The 18,359-nt window shown below is 41.9% G+C and overlaps 1 protein-coding gene across 1 annotated transcript in view; it reads right to left on the bottom strand.

The window, feature by feature from the left end:
• LOC124258402 (sortilin-related receptor-like) overlaps nucleotides 1-18,359 on the bottom strand; it is an 80,717-nt gene that overhangs the window by 38,911 nt on the left and 23,447 nt on the right. The window contains exons 11-24 of the mRNA XM_046692498.1: nucleotides 18,190-18,278; nucleotides 16,722-16,897; nucleotides 15,484-15,530; nucleotides 15,287-15,429; nucleotides 14,312-14,437; nucleotides 13,795-13,877; nucleotides 13,357-13,529; nucleotides 11,961-12,187; nucleotides 11,309-11,537; nucleotides 6,660-6,801; nucleotides 5,254-5,457; nucleotides 4,033-4,143; nucleotides 2,303-2,419; nucleotides 383-508 (exon numbers count right to left, since the gene is read on the bottom strand). Coding sequence (XP_046548454.1) covers nucleotides 383-508; nucleotides 2,303-2,419; nucleotides 4,033-4,143; nucleotides 5,254-5,457; nucleotides 6,660-6,801; nucleotides 11,309-11,537; nucleotides 11,961-12,187; nucleotides 13,357-13,529; nucleotides 13,795-13,877; nucleotides 14,312-14,437; nucleotides 15,287-15,429; nucleotides 15,484-15,530; nucleotides 16,722-16,897; nucleotides 18,190-18,278 — 1,993 coding nt within the window. The remainder of the gene's footprint in view (nucleotides 1-382; nucleotides 509-2,302; nucleotides 2,420-4,032; nucleotides 4,144-5,253; nucleotides 5,458-6,659; nucleotides 6,802-11,308; nucleotides 11,538-11,960; nucleotides 12,188-13,356; nucleotides 13,530-13,794; nucleotides 13,878-14,311; nucleotides 14,438-15,286; nucleotides 15,430-15,483; nucleotides 15,531-16,721; nucleotides 16,898-18,189; nucleotides 18,279-18,359) is intronic.

The raw sequence follows: 18,359 nt of genomic DNA, 5'->3' as shown, positions 1-18,359 counted from the left end.
CAAGCATGGGTTACTGAATTCAATTCTAACCCGGATCTTCACGGGTCAACAGGACAAGAGTACGAATATCAAACTTTATCCAGTTGGTCATAGGTCTTGAGATGGTGACATATCAAAACATTTGACAAGTCAATGGAAGATTACCTCTGTGCAACAGTCAATAGAAAATATCTTGTAGCAGCAGACAAGTTTCAACAAAAAACTTCAGTTCAATTTAACAGGGCTGCTAATAAGTTTTTTCAACAGCACAAATTCATTTGTATTTTTATTACTACCTCTCCAAACTGAATAGTCTGTATAGCATAAAACAAATAAATTGGCCTTGACCTCATAGTCATGCATTTTGTATCGTCATCGCTTGAATGTACATAGTGTTACCGACCCATTGTGGTGCAGTTGACCTCGTCTGAGTTATCGTGACAATCATTGTCGTTGTCACACACCCACGTTTTGGGAATGCAGCGGTTGTTTTGACATTGGAACTTGTTGGCGCTGCAGTTGGTGTGATCTGGAACAGTGACAGATGGACATGAAGGGTGACATCCCCCCAATCCACCACCCCCCCCTCTCTCTCTCTCTCTCTCTCTCTCTCTCTCTCTCTTCACTTCAAAAGCCTAAGAGCAAAACCTTGCATTAAAGGCACTATATCAAGCCACACTTCTATATAAACATGAATGCATTTCTCTCAATAATACTAACTATCAGCCCTCAGGAAAGCTACCATATAATTTATTCCACACAAAAAATATGTACAGTGAAATCTGCCAACACCGGCACCTGTCTAATCCGGCACACTGTCAAAACTGGCATAAAATTTTGGTCCCACCATTTTACAACGATATTATGATCATTAAAACATTGTCTTATCCGGCACCTGTCTATTCCGTATTCTGGCACGCCTTTCCGGTCCCAACAAGCAATTTTAACTGTAAGTAACACTGTCTAAACCGGCATGGGTATGAGTGGTCCAATCAAGGACCAGTAATCCAATACACTAATTACCAGTAATCCTCTTGGCACGCTAGATAATCATGAAGTAGTGATTGATCGGTGGGTACATGGGTATGATCAGCCCAATCAAGGTTCCTTATAATACACACCTCTCAGCAAGCTAGACTGAGAGACCGACGAGGGTAAATGGCAGCCATGTTGGAAGATAATCGTTACTGTCTAATCCGGCATCTTGTCTAAACCAGCATTTTATTTCGGTCCCGAGGGGTGCCGGTTTAGGCAGGTTTCACAGTATTTAGATTACATTATTAAATAAAAAAGTTGGAATGAATTAATGCAACATTGCATTAAATCGACGCACGTGCCCTCTATCAGCCGAACAATATTTCAAGTAAACCCCATAGAGTTATGTTCCTTGGAGCGCTCTTTACGAATATCCTACGCACAATTTGTGATTGAAACCAGTTTAACAAACACTGACAACACTACGTGCAACAGTTTTCAATGTAAGGAGCAATTGTTTACACTCCATATATGGCAAGTGTTCTCTGTGTGAAGGCTGTTCACCTCAAAGTTTCAATTATCGATTTTCAGGCAAGTCGTAAGGGACAATAAGTCTTTTATTGCATCAATATGAATCTAAAGTGAGTGCATATGCCCAAATATATATAATATAGGCCAAAATCTGTTGAAAGTGTTTGACACTGTGCCTAATGATTGTAGGAGTTCTATTGCTGAAGTATGTGATTCCAGGTAAAGAACAAAGAGAACTTCAAGAAAGTACATGCTAGTCAAACTTTGTCCAGAGCTCCAGATAAGATTTAGCTAATGTGGGTACTGTACCCACTGTATTTTTTTGGAGTGGGTATTATGAATTTTGAGTGGGTATTTCATTTTCCGTTACCCACTGCTTTCAAATATGTGCGTATTTCACATATTTCACGTATTTCAGTCATTTTACTCACCTAAGTATTATGCCATTGAGTAAGTTTACTAAGCAGGTATGTTCTGCCTTATGTCATACCTAATCAAAACCAACTTAAATATAATGGAAATGATTTCATAAAGAATCACTCATCCTGTACTGACAGTACAACACTAGTCCTATACTAACAGTACAACTTGATAGCAATCGATGTCTTTTTCATTACGCAAGCGATTTTTATAAATATATTCCGTACGCATTTGTTTTAAACGTTTTGCGTATCTGACATTTTAAATGCGTAATTGGTACGCAACAATTATTTTCCAATGCGTAATTGGAAATTTTCTATGCGTATTTTACCCGGATACGCAGCTTATCTGGGCCTCTGTTTGTCATAAGAAAAATGTTTGAACTGGGACCACTTACGACAACTGCGTTCGTCGGAACTGTCCCCACAGTCATTGTCAAAGTCACATCTCCACTTCTCTGGGATACAGCGTCCATTTGTGCACTGGAAACTGTTCTCTGGGCAGGTGGCATAGGCTGGAGAAGAGAGGGAAATGTTTTACACTGCCTTCAGCGAGTCCAGCAGTACCATGGGGCCAACCAGAAACACTCTGCCAAGGGTGTGAACACTTACGACAATGATAGAAATGTAAACACAGAAGCAAACCATCCAATGACAACAAGAGTGAGTGAGTGAGTATGGTTTACGCCGCTTTTAGCAATATTCCAGCAACATCACGGCGGGGGACACCAGAAATGGGCTTCACACATTGTACCCATGTGGGGATTCGAACCCGGGTCTTTGGCATGACGAGCGGACGCTTTAACCACTAGGCTACCCCACTGCCCCCCAATGACAACAAGAAGACAAAGTCATCAATATCCCCCGCAATGGCAAAATACTCTTCATGATTATGTCTAGGAGTTATGATTATGTCAAATATTTAGGTGTGTATATAGAAAAGTGGAAGGAGAGTATTGAAAAGTTTTTAAAGTTCTGCTCCAGAAAGGAGCACTATCACCAATTTCAAAGTCAAACTTGTTGGCATGGAAATGCCAAAAATATTTTATTCAGGATTCCAAAACTACCAAAAGGCACCAGTACACCACCAGACCAATCTATGTGCCAAGTTTGATGAAGAAATAGTGAATGGTTTTAGAGTTCTGCTCCGGAAAAGAGCACAACCACTAATTTCAGTCTAAGTCGAACTTGTTGCCATGGAAACGCCAAAAATATTTTATTCAGAAGTCCAAAACTGCCAAAAGGCACCTTAGAACAACATACCTCAGGTGGAAAGTAACTCAACAATATACCTCAGGTGGAAGGTAACACTTAGGACAATATACCTCAGGTGGAAAGTAACTCAACAATATACCTCAGGTGGAAGGTAACACTTAGGACAATATACCTCAGGTGGAAAGTAACTCAACAATATACCTCAGGTGGAAGGTAACACTTAGGACAATATACCTCAGGTGGAAGGTAACACTTAGGACAACATACCTCAGGTGGAAGGTAACACTTAGGACAACATACCTCAGGTGGAAGGTAACACTTAGGACAACATACCTCAGGTGGAAGGTAACACTTAGGACAATATACCTCAGGTGGAAGGTAACACTTAGGACAATATACCTCAGGTGGAAAGTAACTCAACAATATACCTCAGGTGGAAGGTAACACTTAGGACGATATACCTCAGGTGGAAGGTAACACTTAGGACAATATACCTCAGGTGGAAGGTAACACTTAGGACAATATACCTCAGGTGGAAGGTAACACTTAGGACAACATACCTCAGGTGGAAGGTAACACTTAGGACAATATACCTCAGGTGGAAGGTAACACTTAGGACAACATACCTCAGGTGGAAGGTAACACTTAGGATAATATACCTCAGGTGGAAGGTAACACTTAGGACAATATACCTCAGGTGGAAGGTAACACTTAGGACAATATACCTCAGGTGGAAGGTAACACTTAGGACAATATACCTCAGGTAGAAAGTAATAAAACGATACACCTCAAGAACAAAGTCACATAACAATAAACCTCAGGTAGAAAGCAACAGTTATGACAAGAGAGAAACTAGCCGTAGGACAATTAACCTCAGGTAGAAAACCACCTGAGACAGATATGCAACACTTACGACAATCCACTTCATCGCTCCCATCACTGCAGTCATTGTCGTTATCACACTGCCAGGTGAGGGGTATACATCTGGAGTTTCGGCACTTGAATCTGTCCGCAGCACACGTAGCTGGAAATACAGAGGATCAGTGAATTACAGGTAACTGTTACTGGTACTGCTGTCGATCGCTCTTCCTTGCTGGGTCGACTTTATGACAGCTCTGTTCACAGCTTATCCATTTCTGCCGTTTCAATAGGGGTACGTGTGATTAGATGTCACGTGACCGGAAACTAGCGACATGTGCATGTCAGTATTACGTTTATGTGATTGATATAAACCATTCTTCAATATAAATAATACAGTTATTTTATCATGCCCATATCAGACGTATTTTAGGCTCAAAACTTTTTTGATAGCCCCTCGTACATTCATGTTAGGATTTCTCCTAAGCAATACTTTGGATACAGGAACATCACACTGACAAAGTATGACAAGTCCTTTTACATTTGGGCTTAATGATTAATGTGGACTTCTTTGTTACATACATTTCTACCTGTTTATACGACCGAACCATTGTCAATTGTCCTGGGAATTCTAGAGGTGTAATGATATGATATGCATCCCAATAACAACGATGCGATACAATTTGGATTCTAATGCAGTACTTTTTTTCCATAGGTTTAACTACAATACCCTGGACCATTCACAAGTAAAGTTTTGTTTCGCTAAACAACACAGTGCAAGGGCACTATAGCTCACTGAGAGTGAGATACAGAGTGAAGAGTCCAAAACAAAGAGTGAGCGAGAATGTTTAGTTTTATGCCACATTTAGCAATATTCCAGCTATATGGCAGCAGTCTGTAAATAATCGAGTCTGGACCAGACAACCCAGTGATCAACACCATGAGCATCGATCTACGCAATTCGGATACGATGACATGTGTCAACCAAGTCAGCGATCCCATTAGTCGCCTCTTACTACAAGCATGGGTTACTGAAGGTACATTCTAACCCAGACCTTCACAGGTCCATTCTTGAGTGAATTTAAGGATGAGAAAGGGAGTGAAAGAGTGAGAGAGATAGGTTTAACTTCTCTTTGAGAAGTATTCCAGTTATATCACAAGGTTCCAGCTTCATGTGGGCGAAAAGCATGAAGTGATGCAGGTCAAGGTCAAGGTACTGAGATACAATACTCCGAAAATGTATAATTCCTTCATACAGACAAGAATCAGTGCTCACTGGTTGAGTTGTGGGTGCAGATGCCACCCTGGTTGTCGACCTCGCCTGGCTCACACATGCACTGCTCGTCTCCGCTGGGGCTGAGGGAATGGAACACGCCATCTCCACACTTGCATGTCCGGTTGTGGTGAGACTTGTGGTCAGCTGGAGGGGGGCGGGGCATGCACAGCTGGGTGCAACTGTTTAGTGTGCAGGCGCTGTTGGCTGCAGAAATAGAACCATTCATCAATAAGTTTGTCAAGTCTTCAGTTAGAAGTTTTTTCGCTAGTCGTCTAACACCACACTCAGCTATATTCCAGCTATTTGGCAGGAGATTGAAAATAATTACACATTGACCAGACAATCCAGTGATCAATAGCATGAACTTCAATCTATCCAAATGGGATACGATGACATGTGTCAACCAAGTTAGCGAGTCTGACCACTTGATCCTGACATGCTTCTTACGACAAGCATGGGTTACTGAAGATCAATTCTAACACGATCGTACCTTCAGTAAGAAGTAAACAAAGTTGGTGTCGGTTACAATGTCTTTTCCACGTAACTGTAAACGATGGCAACAACTGAAAGCACAGCCAAAGTTGCTATTGACCTGACAAACACTCTTATCAATGGTACGAACAACTTATTGTCTAAAATGATACAATGAATAGGCTTGTGTCATGTTTTTAAACATCAGATCTGGTCGTCTGTCAGGAAATCACAAAGTTGCCATTGAGCTGTCAAACACTCTTATCAATGGTACGAACAACTTATTGTCTAAAATGATACAATGAGTAGGCTTGTGTCATGTTTTTGAACATCAAATCTGGTCGGCGGTCATGAAATAACAAAGTTGTGTTTAGATAATCGAAACGAGTTGATTTCCCATGATACTGCCACAAAGAATATCACTACACGAACTTAAGGGAGTGAGGGAGTGCAATATTCAAGCTATATGGTGGCGGTCTGTAAATAATCAAGTCTGGACCAGACAAACCAGTGATCTACACGAAATTTAGGAAATATTCACAGGGGAGAAAAGATAAGCACCAATCATTACATGTATCTGTGCAATACAGGCATTTTAATCATATCACATTCTCATTGAAACACACAAAATGATTACCTAACAACATGCTTTATAACTGTTATAAATGGAAATAGTTATCTGATAATGTGACTACTTCCTTTTCAATTTGAGTGAGTTTAGTTTTACGCCACTTTTAGCAATATTTCAGCAATATCATGACAGGGGACACCAGAAATGGGCTTCACACATTGTGCCCATTTGGGGAATAAAACCAGGGTCTTCGGCGTGACGAGCGAATGCTTTAACCACAAGGCCACCCCATCGCCCCTTCAATTTGAGTAAATTTTGTTTTTGACTATGAGATCCGTCCCTCCATCAATCTGCCACCCCTCACCTTGCTGCGATGTGTGTGAAACCACCTTCAGGTCCAGGATGTTGGACGGCAATTGGCTTCTCACCCCCATGATGCCCCAACCATGCTCCTTGTCTGCCGTCAACACTGCATCCTTGGACCAGTCTGCCCAGTAGATGTTGTTCTGGAATAATAGGGAGTTAGACCTTGAAATAGGGAGTTAGACCTTGTAATAGGGAGTTAGACCTAGTAATAGGGAGTTGTTAGACCTTGTAATAGGGAGTTGGGTTAAACCTTGTAATAGGGAGTTAGACCTTGAAATAGGGAGTTAGACCTTGAATAGGGAGTTAGACCTTTAATAGGGGGTTAGACCTTGTAATAGGGAGTTGGGTTAAACCGTGTAATAGGGGGTTAGACCTTGTAATAGGGAGTTAGACCTTGAAATAGGGAGTTGGGTTAAACCGTGTAATAGGGAGTTAGACCTTGAAATAGAGAGTTAGACCTTGTAATAGGGAGTTGCGTTAAACCGTGTAATAGGGAGTTAGACCTTGTAATAGGGAGTTAGACCTTGAAATAGGGAATTAGACCTTGAATAGGGAGTTAGACCTTTAATAGGGAGTTAGACCTTGTAATAGGGAGTTGGGTTGAACCGTGTAATAGGGACTTGGGTTAAACCTTGTAATAGGGAGTTAGACCTTGTAATAGGGAGTTAGACCTTATAATAGGCAGTTAGACCTTGAATAGAGAGTTAGACCTTGTAATAGGGAGTTGGGTTAAACCGTGTAATAGGGAGTTGGGCTAAACCTTGTAATAGGGAGTTAGACCTTGTAATAGGGAGTTAGGTTAAACCACGTAATAAGGAGTTGGGTTAAACCTTGTAATAGGGAGTTAGACCTTGAATAGGGAGTTAGACCTAGTAATAGGGAGTTAGACCTTGTAAAAGGGAGTTAGACTTTGAATAGGGAGTTGTTAGACCTTGTAATAGGGAGTTGTTAGACCTTGTAATAGGGAGTTGTTAGACCTCATAATAGGGAGTTGTTAGACCTTGTAATAGGGAGTTGTTAGACCTTGTAATAGGGAGTTGGATTAGACCTTGTAATAGGGAGTTAGACCTTGTAATAGGGAGTTCTTAGACCGACCTTGTAATAGGGAGTTGTTAGACCTTGTAATAGGGAGTTGTTACACCTTGTAACATGGAGTTGTTAGACCTTGTAATAGGGAGTTGTTAGACCCTGAAATAGGGAGTTGTTAGACCTTGAAATAGGGAGTTAGACCTTGTAATAGAGAGTTGTTAGACCTTGTAATAGGGAGTTGTTAGACCTTGTAATAGGTAGTTAGACCTTGAATAGGGAGTTAGACCTTCTAAGAGGGAGTTAGACCTTGAAACAGTGAGTTGTTAGACCTTGTAATAGGGAGTTGGATTAGACCTTGTAATAGGGAGTTGTTAGACCTTCTAATAGGGAGTTGTTAGACCGACCTTGTAATAGGGAGTTAGACCTTGTAATAGTGAGTTGTTAGACCTTGCAATAGGGAGTTAGAACCTTGTAATAGGGAGTTGTTAGACCTTGTAATATGGAGTTGTTAGACCTCATAATAGGGAGTTGTTAGACCTTGAAATAGGGAGTTGTTAGACCTTGTAATATGGAGTTGTTAGACCTTGAAATAGCGAGTTAGACCTTGTAATAGGGAGTTGTTAGACCTTGTAATAGGGAGTTGTTAGACCTTGAATCTGGAGTTAGACCTTGTAATAGGGAGTTGTTAGACCTTGTAATAGGGAGTTGTTAGACCTTGTAATAGGGAGTTAGACCTTGTAATAGGGAGTTAGACCTTGTAATAGGGAGTTAGACCTAGTAATAGGGAGTTGTTAGACCTTGTAATAGGGAGTTAGACCTTGTAATAGGGAGTTAGACCTTGAATAGGGAGTTGTTAGACCTTGTAATAGGGAGTTGTTAGACCTTGTAATAGGGAGTTGTTAAACCTTGTAATAGTGAGTTAGACCTTGTAATAGGGAGTTGTTAGACCTTGTAATAGGGAGCTGTTAGACCTTGTAATAGGGAGTTGTTAGACCTTGTAATAGGGAGTTGTTAGACCTTGTAATGGCGAGTTGTTAGACCTCGTAATAGAAAGTTGGGTTAGACCTAACAAGAGTCATCAGAAGATGACATATCCCCCGCCCCCATATCTTTGAAAGAACAAATCATCTGACAGTTACTTAAAGTCCAGCTTGATTTTAGACTAAGTGCAAATCGCTTCCATGGAAATCATGAAAAAAATAAATGACAAAAATCTGCAAATAGCAAAAGGCACCACTTTGGGATCTGCCTCACATATCTGCCAAGTTTTGCTGAAAGATATTAAGAAGTTTTCGGGTTGTGTCTCCGAAACAAAACCTACCCCTCCCTTTGAGACTAAGTCCAAATTGTTTTCATGGAAACTGAGAAAATAATAAATCACAAATATCTGCAATAGCAAAGGCACCACTTTGGCATCTGCCTGACATATCTGCCAAGTTTTGCTGAAAGATATTAAGAAGTTTTCCAGTTGTGTTCGAAACGAAACCCATCCCTTCCTTTTTGAGACTAAGTCCGGAATCATTTCCATGGAAACCGAGAAAGTAATAAATCACAAATATCTGCAAATAGCAAAAGGCACCACTTCAAGATCTGCCTCACATATCTGCCAAGTTTTGCTGAAAGATATAGAGAGGTTTTTGAGTTGTGCTCGAAACGGCCCACCCCTCACTTTTGGGATTAAGTCCGAATCGCTTCCATGGAAACCGGAAAAATTAAAATGCCAAAAATCTGTAAATAGCAAAAGGCACAACTTTAGGATCTGTTTGATATATCTACCAAGTTTTGTTGAAAAATATTATAATGGTTTTTGAGTTGTGCCCGAAACGAAAGCAATCCTTACTTTTGAGACTAAGTCCAAAATGTTTCCATGGAAACCGGAAAAATAAAATGACAAAAATCTGCAAATAGCAAAAGGCACCACTTAAGGTTCTGTTTCATACATCTACCAAGTTTTGTTGAAAAATATTGAACGGTTCTTGAGTTATGCTCGAAAACGGCTTCCACCCCTCACTTTTGGGATTAAGTCCGAATCGTTTCCATGGAAACCGGAAAAATAAAAATACCAAAAATCTGCAAATAGCAAAAGGCACCACTTAAGGTTCTGTTTGATATATCTACCAAGTCTTGTTGAAAAATATTGAACGGTTCTTGAGTTATGCTCGAAACGGCTTCTCCACCCTCACTTTTGGGATTAAGTCCGAATCATTTCCATGGAAACCGGAAAAATAAAAATGCCAAAAATCTGTAAATAGCAAAAGGCACAACTTTAGGATCTGTTTGATATATCTACCAAGTTTTGTTGAAAAATATTATAATGGTTTTTGAGTTGTGCTCCGAAACGAAAGCAATCCTTACTTTTGAGACTAAGTCCAAAATGTTTCCATGGAAACCAAGAAAAATAAAATGCCAAAAATCTGCAAATAGCAAAAGGCACCACTTAAGGTTCTGTTTCATACATCTACCAAGTTTTGTTGAAAAATATTGAACGGTTCTTGAGTTATGCTCCGAAACGGCCCACCCCTCACTTTTGGGATTAAGTCCGAATCGCTTCCATGGAAACCGGAAAAATAAAAATACCAAAAATCTGCAAATAGCAAAAGGCACCACTTAAGGTTCTGTTTGATATATCTACCAAGTCTTGTTGAAAAATATTGAACGGTTCTTGAGTTATGCCCGAAACGGCCCACCCCTCACTTTTGGGATTAAGTCCGAATCATTTCCATGGAAACCGGAAAAATAAAATGCCAAAAATCTGTAAATAGCAAAAGGCACAACTTTAGGATCTGTTTGATATATCTACCAAGTTTTGTTGAAAAATATTATAATGGTTTTGAGTTGTGCCCGAAACGAAAGCAATCCTTACTTTTGAGACTAAGTCCAAAATGTTTCCATGGAAACCAAGAAAAATAAAATGCCAAAAATCTGCAAATAGCAAAAGGCACAACTTTAGGATCTGTTTGATATATCTATCCAGTTTTGTTGAAAAATATTGAATGGTTCTTGAGTTATGCTCGAAACGAAAAGCAATCCTTACTTTTGAGACTAAGTCCAAAATGTTTCCATGGAAACCGGAAAATAAAATGACAAAAAATCTGCAAATACCAAAAGGCACCCCTCATGGTTCTGTTTGATATATCTACCAACTTTTGTTGAAAAAATATTGAACGGTTCTTGAGTTATGCTCCGAAACGGAAGCCCACCCTCACTTTTGGGACTAAGTCCGAATTGTTTCCATGGAAACCGGAAAAATAAAAATGCCAAAAATCTGTAAATAGCAAAAGGCACCACTTTAGGATCTGTTTGATATATCTACCAAGTTTTGTTGAAAAATATTGAATGGTTCTTGAGTTATGCTCCGAAACGGCCCACCCTTCTTTAAGACTAAGTCCAAAACGCTTCCATGGAAACCGAAAAATAAAATGACAATTATCTGTAAATAGCAAAAGGCACCACCTTAGGTTATGTTTGACATATCTACCAATTTTGGTTAAAAAATATCAAACGGTCTTTGAGTTATGGTCCGAAACAAAATGATTACGGACGGACGGACGGACGGACGACGGATTTAGACGGATTTAGGCGATGATGACAGTATATCCCACCGCCTGTATTATATGCCGGTGGGATAAGCATGCGGATGTTATGACCCTCAAGGTCGGACACAAACAGTTTGTGGAGGCCGGCATCAGTCCAGAACAGCTGCTCAGAGGGCAAGTCAATGGCCAGGCCATTGGGCCAGCGGACGCTGGAGCCGTTGACGATGGTCTGTACGGAACTGTTTGTGCCATCCATCCAGGCGCGGGCGATCCGGGCATGGTAGTAGGACCAGTCGGTCCAGTACATGTATCTGGAGAGTGAGTGAGTGAGTGAGTTTAGTTTTACGAAGCATTTCAGCAATATTATCACGACAGAGAACACCAGAAATGGGCTTCACACATTATACCTACGTGTGGATCGAACCTGGGCCTTTGGCAACATGAGCAAATGCTTCAACCACTAGGCTACTAGTTTCATGGCTGAAGAAGTAATCATGCTTTCAAAACTAACAATCACAACATGTTCTCATAGGTATTGGTGAGTGAGTGAGTGAGTATGGTTTTACGCCGCTTTTAGCAACATTCCAGCAATATCACAGCGGGACACCAGAAATGGGCTTCACACTTTGTACCCATGTGGGAAATTGAAGCTGGATCTTCAGCATGACACTTTAACCACTAGGCTACCCCACCACCCCACCACCCAATCTGATGAAGTCCAAAACATGACATACCCATGATGAGGGTCAAGGACAAGAGCCCGGGGCCGATCCAATAAATTGGCTCCCTTGTACAGTGTCCGTCTGTAGCGGCCGTTTGTGTGTACCACGGAGATGCTGTGGTTCTGGGAGTCGACCCAGTACAGGGTGTGGGCCGTCCAGTCCAGCGCCAGTGCTTCCACGGTGTACAAGTCTCGCAGCACAACCGGCGTCACAGTATGGTTGCCGTTCAGACACAAGCGCTGGAACACAAAAGTAAATGGTTTCAAAACATGCACCATTAACAGGTTGCTGTGAAAAGATAGAAAAAACATTTTCTTTGTCAACAGATCAACCATGCTACGTACTGTAACTCCTGAGTGAGTGAGTGAGTGAGTGAGTGAGTGAATGAGTAGCGGAGGGGGGACACAATGTTCGCATGAGGGGAATTGAGCTCTGGTCTTCGCGTGACAGGCAACAGATATAACCACTAGGCTAACCCACTGCCCCTGTATCTGGTGGACCCAAAGAAGTAAGTGAGTGAGTTGGGTTTTACGCCGCTTTTAGCAACATTCCAGCAAATATCACGACAGGGGACACCGGAAATGTTGCATGAGCTGCTCTTGTTGACATTTGTTGTTTAATGCCGCACTAAGCAGTATCCCAGCTATGCGACACCAGTCTGTAAAGAATCGAGTCTGGACCAGACAATCCAGTGACTGACATCATGAACTCCCATCCATGCCATTGAGATACAATGACATCATTGACTCAGCCACCCACTGCCTAAAGATGAACAAGAGTTCCTGATGACCAATTCTGATCTTCAAGAGAGACTTGAATGAACACTGAAAAACCATTTTAAACACATGATCTTCTGAAGAACTCACGTACTTGAGGGCATATGAGTCAGTGAGTGAGTTTAGTTTATGCCGCACTCAGCAATATTCCAGCTATATGGCGGAGGTCTGTAAATAATTGAGTCTGGACCAGACAATCCAGTGATCAACAGCATAAGCATTGATCTGCGCAATTGGGAACCGATTGAGGGCATATGAAAAACGAGTGGCCAAGTAATCTAAGGCAGCTCAATTCTCAATGCAGAGCAAGCTGCACCAGAAACTTCTGACTGGAAAAGCCTGAGCATGTCATTTGACATCATCATCAGTAATTGCTGGAATATTTTAAAAGGGGCATAAAGCTTAGTCACTCATATTTTCAGTGGATTTTAGTGTTAATATTCAATCAAGGCTTAGTAGACCTAATGAAACTAGAGTCAGACTAAGGACATGTAGCTAAGCTCACAGGCTTGTAGAGTTATGTCCCTTTTGTGTGCCAGGAGCCGATGATTTTTTGGTTCAAATCTCATGTTTTCCCTGTTTATTGTCCTTGGTTTGTCAGCATTAAAAACATGTTTAAGTCAAATACTTACGTTGATTCTCTTGATCGCTATGTCAGCCCAGAACACACAGTTCTTGGCGTAGTCAAATTCCACTGCTGTCACGTGCTCAGTCCCCCGACTAACTATCGTTTCAAAATGGTTGTCGTCTAGGTTGATGATGTTAATGCTGGTCCGATTTGAGAACAAGAGAAACTCCTTTCTCTCTGAAACCGAAAACATTGCCAACAGTGAGCTTAGTCGGGATTTGTCTTTGGCAACACAGGGGCCGCAGGTTTAGACGATTCACAAACACTACCCCATAAACCCGCGGAATTCCATGGATCTGCGGAAAATTCTCATCCCTGGCAACAGCAAGTAAAACAAGTTGTTTTCTGTCAGAGTCAATATTAGTTTTGTGTTGTTGTTTCCTCAATCACCTTATTTCAAAAACCTGGTTTAGAGGTACAGTGATGGATATTCTCTTCTCACCTCTGATTGGACACGAATACATGAGGGGAGCAAACCGGTGTTCATCGCCATCATGACAGGTGTCACCAGCAACCTTGCGGTACCTGAAAAATAATAGGTTACTTAGCAACAGGCAACAGGTACTTTCACGTATATTCAAACCCTGATCATAGGTTTCTGGTGTGCGCAAGGGAGGCAACTCTGCAGAGCTAATAACAGGACACGTGACTACTAAGCCACCGGAGCCCCTTCTCTGACAGTAGTAAACAGGGTTTATCAAGGATCATAATTCTTTGAAGTTTCCCCAAGGCAAACAAATTTGAATTTTTAATAATATAATTTCGATCATATTTTGCAAAGTTCCAAATACCGGTCCTGTCATCTGTGATAAATCTCCTGAAAGCAATGACATTCGATACAAGTGTAACATGAATTGAGAATATTTTAATTTCAATTTCTGAAATGACACTGATAAACTGTATTTTTGCAGCCGTTAACAAGCCTTTGAACAGGTCGCGATATACAAGTGTGTACTGACCCGCGGGTGTAGGGGTAGTAGGTGTTTGGGGGACAAGGAATCGGCACACGGTGGATGTCAGCAGTGTTTACACGAGGGTCCTGGATGCAGTCGTACGATGTGTTCCGCTGGACGAAGCCGGAGTCACTGAAACAAACATGAGAAGCAATTTGGTGAGCTTGCAGGGAAATATTATATTGTTTTTACAGACTGTGGCATTTATGGAGAAACATGCACACAATGCTGGGAGGTTAATCTGATCAGGAACCCTCATGCAAATAAAAAGTATTCTGTCTAGGATCTCCCAAAAGGTTCAAGGTACATATTCTGTCTGGGGTCCACATGGACCTCCAGGGTACTGGGCAAATATTCTGTCTGTTTCCATGGACCTCCAGGGTACTGGGGACATATTCTGTCTGGGATCCACATGGGCCTCCAGGGTACTGGGGACATATTCCTTCTGGGATCCACATGGAACTCCAGGGTACTGGGGACATATTCCTTCTGGGATCCACATGGAACTCCAGGGTACTGGGGACATATTCTGTCTGGGATCCACATGGGCCTCCAGGGTACTGGGGACATATTCTGTCTGGGATCCACATGGAACTCCAGGGTACTGGGGACATATTCCTTCTGGGATCCACATGGACCTCCAGGGTACTGGGCAAATATTCTGTCTGTTTCCATGCATCTCCAGGGTACTGGGGACATATTCTGTCTGTTTCCATGCATCTCCAGGGTACTGGGGACATATTCTGTCTGGGATCCACATGGACTTCCAGGTTACTGAGGACATATTCTGTCTGGGGATCCACATGGACCTTCAGGGTGCCAAAGACATATTCTGTCTGGGGTCCACATGGACCTTCAGGGTGCCAAAGACATATTCTGTTCCATTAGGGTTCCCGAGGACTTTCAAAGTGCTGGGGACCCCCACAGAATTTCAGGGACTTTCATCCCCATGGATGTTTAAAGGAAAGTAGTGATACTAACCACTCATAGTCCATCCTGGTGCAGGGACAGTTCTCCAGGCGGATCTCTTGGTTATAGTCATAACCATTGTAGCACACAGTCTGCTTGATCCTCCGGCGGTACTGTGTACGGCGGCCCAGCAGGCAGCCCTTGGTGTCGTTGACCATGCGGAAGACCACATCTTGTATGCCCAGCAGGCAGCCCTTGGTGTCGTTGACCATCGTGAAAGACCACATCTTGTATGCATCATCTTTACACTTGGACTCTACAGCAAAGGATGCACCAGCATTAGAAAACCAGAAGCATCAATAGGAAACAGTAATTTTGATTTTGATTTTAATCAACGTGTTACCGCAAAGGATTTTAATCAACAGGAGACGTAATTTTGATTTTACCATGTTACCGCCATGTTGGAAGGACTGACAGAAGTGAGCGAATGGTGAATAATACAACGGTCAGTGTTTTGTCTGAAGTTAATGACTGAAGTGTAAGTTATGATGTTTACCAATATGGTGGTGGAATGTAACTTTTGTCTGTTTGTTTGTTGTTTCCAGCAAAAGTATAGCACACCATAAATATTCAATCTGTACCAGACAATCCTGTGATTAATATCACGTTCATCGATCTAAGCAACTGTGATATAATGACTGTGTCAACCAAGTCAGCAAGACTGACCACCCAATCCTGTTAGTCGCCTCTTATGACAAGCACTGTTGAAGACCAGTTCTAACCCTTGATGAGTGAGTGAGTTTAGTCACACTCAGCAATATTCCAGCTATATGGCGACAATCTGTAAATAATCGAGTCTGGACCAGACAATCCACTGATCAACAGCATGGGCATTGATCTGCGCAATTGGGAACCGATGACATGTGTCAACCAAGTCAGCGAGCCTGACCACCCGATCCCGTTAGTTGCCCCTTATGACAAGCATGGGTTACTTAAGTTCATTATTCTAACCCGGACCTTCGCGGGTCTCTAACTCTTGATGGATCCTGTATGTAAATAATCAATCTGGACAGGACAATCCACTCACTGACGTTAGAGCACTGATGGATGGAAATGAGACATGAGTGAGTGAGTGAGTTCAGTTTTACGCCGCTTTTAGCAATATTTCAGCAATATCACGGCGGGGAACACCAGAAATGGGCTTCACACATTGTACCCATGTGGGGAATCGAACCGGGGTCTTCGGCGTGACGAGCGAACGCTTTAACCACTAGGCTACCCCACCGCCCCTGAAATGAGACATGAAGACACAACCCCATTTTCCTATCCCCCATCATTTTTGAATGGAGAATTACATGAATTAAATAGAAAGACCATGTATTAATCAGGCATTTGTTGGTTTTTATCCTTAAAAGGTTAAAATAATATAACATTTATTTTCATTTGTTAGGATCAGGCAAATATGTAAATCGCTGTTCAAAAAGTTTTGTATTAAATGAGGACTCACTTAGAACATTGGTCATGTTGAGTTGGCTGATGAGCCAACTGTGACGTCCTGTGTGTGAACCAAACACAGAAAACACAGTAGTTGCCTCCCCTGGTTCTGTGAGGATACCATAGATACGGATGGATGTATTTGTGAACTTCTGGGCCCTCCAGGTGGTGCCTTCATCAACGGAATAGCTGGAAGAGACAAACATTGTATGTTATTTAACACCACAATCAACAATATTCCAGCAGAAAGATGACAGTCTGTGTATAATCAAATTTGGACCAGACAATCCAGTGATTGACATCATGATCACTGATCTACACACACAGAAGGATATAACAAAGTTAATTTTATCTTCTTGTGAGGTGAGGTGAGGTGAAATTGGGTTTAACGTCGTGCTTGAGAATATTTCGCTCATATGACGACGTGCATGCATGTGTATGTGCGGCTGCTTGTACTTGCCCAGACTTAAGCTGGTTTTATAGTGCTAGCCCACTGAGATACCATGCTGCAGTGAAGCATGAATACCCCACTCAGACACAGTATACTGACTCCGAGCCCACCAGTCCTTGTTGTACCCATTAATGCCGAGCGCCAGGCAGGGACCAACAAGTACCATATTTTAACATCTTTTGGTATGATGCGGTCGGGGATCGAACCCGCGACCTTCCGCTCTCCAGGCGGACGCCCTTACCACTACACCACGGAGGCGGTCATCTCCTTGTGAATCACATGGAAGTGAGACAGTTGATACAAATAATAACAAACATGAATGATTGAGTGACTTGGGTTTAACACTGTTTAGAACCTGTACAGTGAGTGAGTTTAGTTTTCACGCCACACTCAGCAATATTCCAGCTACATGATGGCGGTCTGTTAATAATCGAGTCTGGACCAGACAATCCAGTGATCAACAGCATGAGCATCATCTGTGCAATTGGGAACCGATGACATGTGTCAACTAAGTCAGCGAGTCTAACCACCCGATCCTGTTAGTCGCCTCTCACGACAAGCATGGGTTACTGAAGATCGATATTCTCACCTGGACCTTCACGGGTAGAACCTGTACAGTATTCGTATAATATCACTGCATGTCAGTTTATGGACCATTCATAATTTATGGCTAGAGCAGGTGATGATTTTTATGGAGAAGCATGTACAATGTGAAAATATATTTACAAAGTAAGTGACATCCCCAACCCCCCAAATGTCATGTACAAATCAATGACCCCCCACCCCTTTCCCATAATTTTCAAGCATAAGTTCTATTTACATGTATGTACAAAATTGCTACTTCCCCACCAGTACATGTGTACAAAACTGATGACCCCCAACCTCCCCAGAGCAAAATGTGTGGGACACATAGCTGGAATATTGCTAAAAGTGGCCTTAGTAAAAGCTCATGCACTTCACTCTATTCCAAGCATAGTCCTTCTTGTGCCATATTCTACATATACCCGGCTACGAGATGTGCCAAACTTACTACACAGTGTCCGTGACATCAAACTGTTTGGCTGCCAGGAGAATCCCGCCATGGTCAGCAAATGTGTACAGGTATTCCCCATGCAGCACCTGTAACGAGGGGAACCAGGTAATTTCTATACAAACTAAACACACATCAGCTGGACTGATTAGTAACAAAATTGTAACAGT

This window comes from Haliotis rubra, unplaced genomic scaffold, assembly GCF_003918875.1.
Source record: "Haliotis rubra isolate DU_JTF1 unplaced genomic scaffold, ASM391887v1 Scf691, whole genome shotgun sequence".
Taxonomy (NCBI): domain Eukaryota; kingdom Metazoa; phylum Mollusca; class Gastropoda; order Lepetellida; family Haliotidae; genus Haliotis; species Haliotis rubra.
This window is presented reverse-complemented; position numbering and strand designations above follow the sequence as displayed.